General features: G+C 43.0%; 1 protein-coding gene across 1 annotated transcript; it reads left to right on the top strand.

Annotated features, from left to right (window-relative positions):
- The first annotated feature begins 2,063 nt into the window (after positions 1 to 2,063).
- On the top strand, positions 2,064 to 3,245 carry LOC101850812. The gene has a single exon (XM_005101123.1). The coding sequence runs from the start codon at positions 2,064 to 2,066 to the stop codon at positions 3,243 to 3,245; it is 1,182 nt and encodes a 393-aa protein (XP_005101180.1).
- Positions 3,246 to 3,942: the final 697 nt, after the last annotated feature.

Here is a 3,942-nt window from a genome sequence, read left to right as displayed (position 1 = left end):
TCTTTTGTTATTGTAAGCCAAAGATAATTTTACTAGCCTATTTAACAAACGTTTATATAATACTATTACGTCACTGAACAATCTTGACGAGGGTGCTCTGCTGTGGTTTGCTCATTCTTCATTATCAAACTGTTGTCGTAGTTATCTCTCCTTCTTTTTTTCTTCTTTTTTTTGTTGCATTTGCTAATCTCTTGTAACACCTCCAATCTTCGTCACGTGTGTAACCTAATTGTGATGCAAATGCTGTAAAATTGCCATTCTTTTCAAACAAAACAAGCGTTTTGAAAAGACTACAGACCAGTCCAGTGTGTTGCTAGCGAGCCCCCGCCTGCAGATTTTGTACAAGACCTTGTCTTGGCACCTTTCTCCGACCCAGGACAGATTTGTTAACTCACTTCTACTGACTTTTACTTTTACTTTATCATCCTCCGTTACCGTTAAGAGCCAGGGGGAGATGCAGTTTTCTACGGTAGGCTAGATCCGTAGCTCTTTCAATCGCGATATTATAATTTCTCAGGGTTTCTTTGACTCCCTACATCCACCTTTTGCGTGGGATTTCCCTTCCTTTGTAGCCTGAGTGCATGGTGTTGTAGGCTCTCGAGACTGATGAAATGCAGGCAGGACTCAGTGCCAACAGTCGTCTCTCTTTTAGTAAAAGTTTATTCAATTTTTCTTTAGCTAACACACCCTTCAAGACTCAAACACAATGACCGTGCCTATCTTTCCTCTTATTGCCCCTAAACACAGTTTAATTCTCCTGGCGGAACGGTTTTCTGTAGCTGTTGTCTCATTATTGTCACCGTTTCTTCAGTTTCTCTTTGGCTAACATAATATTATTCAAGACCCATAAATAGTTAATGTCTGTTTTTAATGGCTAAATTCAAGATAATTATACGTGTTCTACTTCACCCGCGAACAGAATTATGTATGTGTTAATTATCAAAGAACGACTTTGCTATTCGCCTCACCAGAAAGACATTTTCCCCTGGATCCCAAAGATCACATTAATAATTTCATTTATTTATTTCTTTCCTGTGTAGCTGGTACTCTGGACAATCCACTTTTTACGATTATTTCATCACGGTTTTACTTTTCAGTTCATCGTGTGTGCTTTGTAATTACCGGGTAGCTCTAATGATTTTTTAAATTTTCTTTGAAAGTAAGAAATCGATATTATAACTATGAGACGACAGAGTTGAGAGCAATTTGCATCTCATTATCGGGTCTCAGAACTATGTGAGCAAATATTGTTACCAAGCTCCTGACTTTAGACTTTGTTCCTAATAGGTCACATAGACGGTAAATACAAAGCCATTAACAAAACACCGATGCTGCGTACTTACGTCAATTAGAAATCTGTCAGTTCCAAAACCTGTCAATTAGAACTCAAACAGAGAACAAAGAACCGGGACTTCCAATCCGAGTGACTGTCGGGTAACCTCTAAATTAGAAAAAAAAACGACGACATTACCCGATAGTTTGGGAAGTGATCAATTCTCTCTCCCAACCGCTAGGCTATAAACCAACGACAAGACAGACACGAGAGCGGTTAACTTGAGTCGTTCTCGACGGAATCTGAAATGTCACTGAATGTTCAGACGTGACGACAAAGTTGAGAGCTAAACTCTCGATCGATCTGATCCCATCATTCTCTGTTCGCTAAACTGGTCTAATGTCATAAACATAAATAATATCATCTGCCCCGAAGGTCTATTATGACTGGTAATAAAATGCTGGTACCTCGCTCAGAATTCTGTCTCCTCTTGTCTGGCTCCCAGAATTCTGTTATCTCTTGTCTAACTCTGAAGTACTGACGTATGGAGAGGTAGACGAAACTTTTCTTAGATCTTTTTACGTCCGAGTAAGCCTACCAAACAGGCAGGTGGACAGCCCAGTTTGCGGCCTTCACCAGACATTCAATTAATCTACTTTGACAAAAAACAAAAAACAAAAAAAAAACAACAACAACAACAACAAACAAACTGTGGAGAAATATAAAGAGAAGAGAAAAAGAGAAAACAAAAGGGAAGGGAGAAATACAAACCATTAAAGAGAAACCGGCCATGGAAGGGCCGCCAGTGAACGTCTCAAGTTTGACGACAGTGACCTCGCCAAGATCTGTTCGTTTGCCAGGGTTGATCAGCCTCGAGGACTATGACTTAGTCCGCACGGTAATCTTATTCATCATAGACCCCGTGCCCCTTCTGTTCGGGATTGTCTCCAACTTCATCAACGTGAGCGTGTTCTGTAAGATGGGCGTGCGAGACACCGTGAGCGTTTCCTTCCTCGTCCTTTCGTTCTCCGACCTCGCCGTTCTGCTCACAGGCGTGGTTGAGACCGCCTGCTACCTCCCGACAAAGTTCTTCTCCAAGTCTTTCCAAAACGCCGTGGACATGTTCGGGCTTGGTCTCCTGATCTCCAGGTACAAGCAACCTTTCTACAACTTCTCCGTCTTCGTCCCGACCTACATAGCGGTCACTCGCTGCTTCTGCGTCACTTTCCCTCTGCAGTTCGGCGGAATGTTCACCAGGTTCCGAACGATCGTTGTGTTGTCCGTCACTTTCACATCGATCGTGGTTTTGTACATCCCCAGTCTCACTCTCCAAGACATGAGGTATCGCTTTGACCCGAGAAGAAACGTCACCCGACTTGTGACCTACTTTGACCCGAAGAGAACGGTGTGGATGCCAGTGTACTCTCTGGGGTTTAAGAACATCTATGTCAACGTTTGCTTCATCACCTGCTGCATCTCAACCGTCATCCTCATCATCAGCCTCAAATCTGCAGCCAGAACGCGACGTAAAATCATGGGTCAGACTCAGGCCGACTCCACCAAATCCTCCTCGAAAGTAACCAAAAACATAAAGGATTCAAGCACACACGACACTGAAGCGTCTACCAAAGAATATGAATCGGTGAAAGGTTCTGGTTCGAAACCTCCTGACGGAAAGACCTTGACTCCCCGTGACGTACAAGTGGTCAAGTCGGTGGTTTTGGTGACATTGACGTTCATCTGCACTCACATCCCTGTGGTCATCTTGGCAGACGTAGTCCGGCTGTTTGTGCCAGAGTTCCGCTTCCTTGGCCGTTACTCCAACTCAGTTCTGGCCTCGTTTTTCGTGGCTCGGACTGTGGTCATTCTGAGCAGTGCCTGTAACATCCTGGTTTACTTCAACTTCAACACCAAGTTCAGGGAGACCCTGAGGGCGATGTGTTGCAAGCGAGGGTTGGAGAACAAATATTGAAGTTTATAGAACGTAGTCTGTTTGTTGTTGGTGCTGGCCCGGTATTGTTATTGTTATTGCTGTTGTTGTTGTTGTTGTTGTTGTTGTTGTTGTTGTTGTTGTTGTTGTTGTTGTTGTCATATTCTTCTTCTTCTTCTTCTTCTTCTTCTTCTTCTTCTTCTTCTTCTTCTTCTTCTTCTTCTTCTTCTTCTTCTTCTTCTTCTTCTTTCATTATGTGTTCTGTGTTGTTGGCGGTGTTTTTAAAAACTGTTAACTGCGTTCTATTTGGTTTCTGATTGGTTATATCTCGTACCAGCGAGGCTTCTTTGTCTATGTCCCTTTTGTCTTCTTCTTCTTCTTCACGTGTTCTGTTGTTGGCAGTGTCCTTAAAGGTCGTACATTTGATTTTCTTTTTTGGTTTCTCTGATATGTTATATCCCGTACCAGCTATGGTTTCAACATTTCGAAGACTGTCTCCTTTTTCTTTGTGCAGTTACCATGCTTGTGGCTTCAACCCCTCCCACTTCCCCTTCGCTTTTAAAGTTGTATTCCAACCCCTATATTTTCTATTATCTGTTGCTCTCTTCTTTTCTGTCTGCCTGTCTGTCTGTCGGTCTCTCTGTCTGTCTGTCTGTCAGTCTGTCTGTCTGTCTGTCTGTCTGTCTGTCTGTCTGTCTGTCTGTCTGTCTGTCTGTCTGTCTCTCTCTCTCTTCCTCTC

This window comes from Aplysia californica, unplaced genomic scaffold, assembly GCF_000002075.1.
Source record: "Aplysia californica isolate F4 #8 unplaced genomic scaffold, AplCal3.0 scaffold00270, whole genome shotgun sequence".
NCBI lineage: Eukaryota > Metazoa > Mollusca > Gastropoda > Aplysiida > Aplysiidae > Aplysia > Aplysia californica.
The sequence above is the reverse complement of the archived record's forward strand: the minus strand, read 5'-3'. Positions and strand labels throughout refer to the sequence as shown.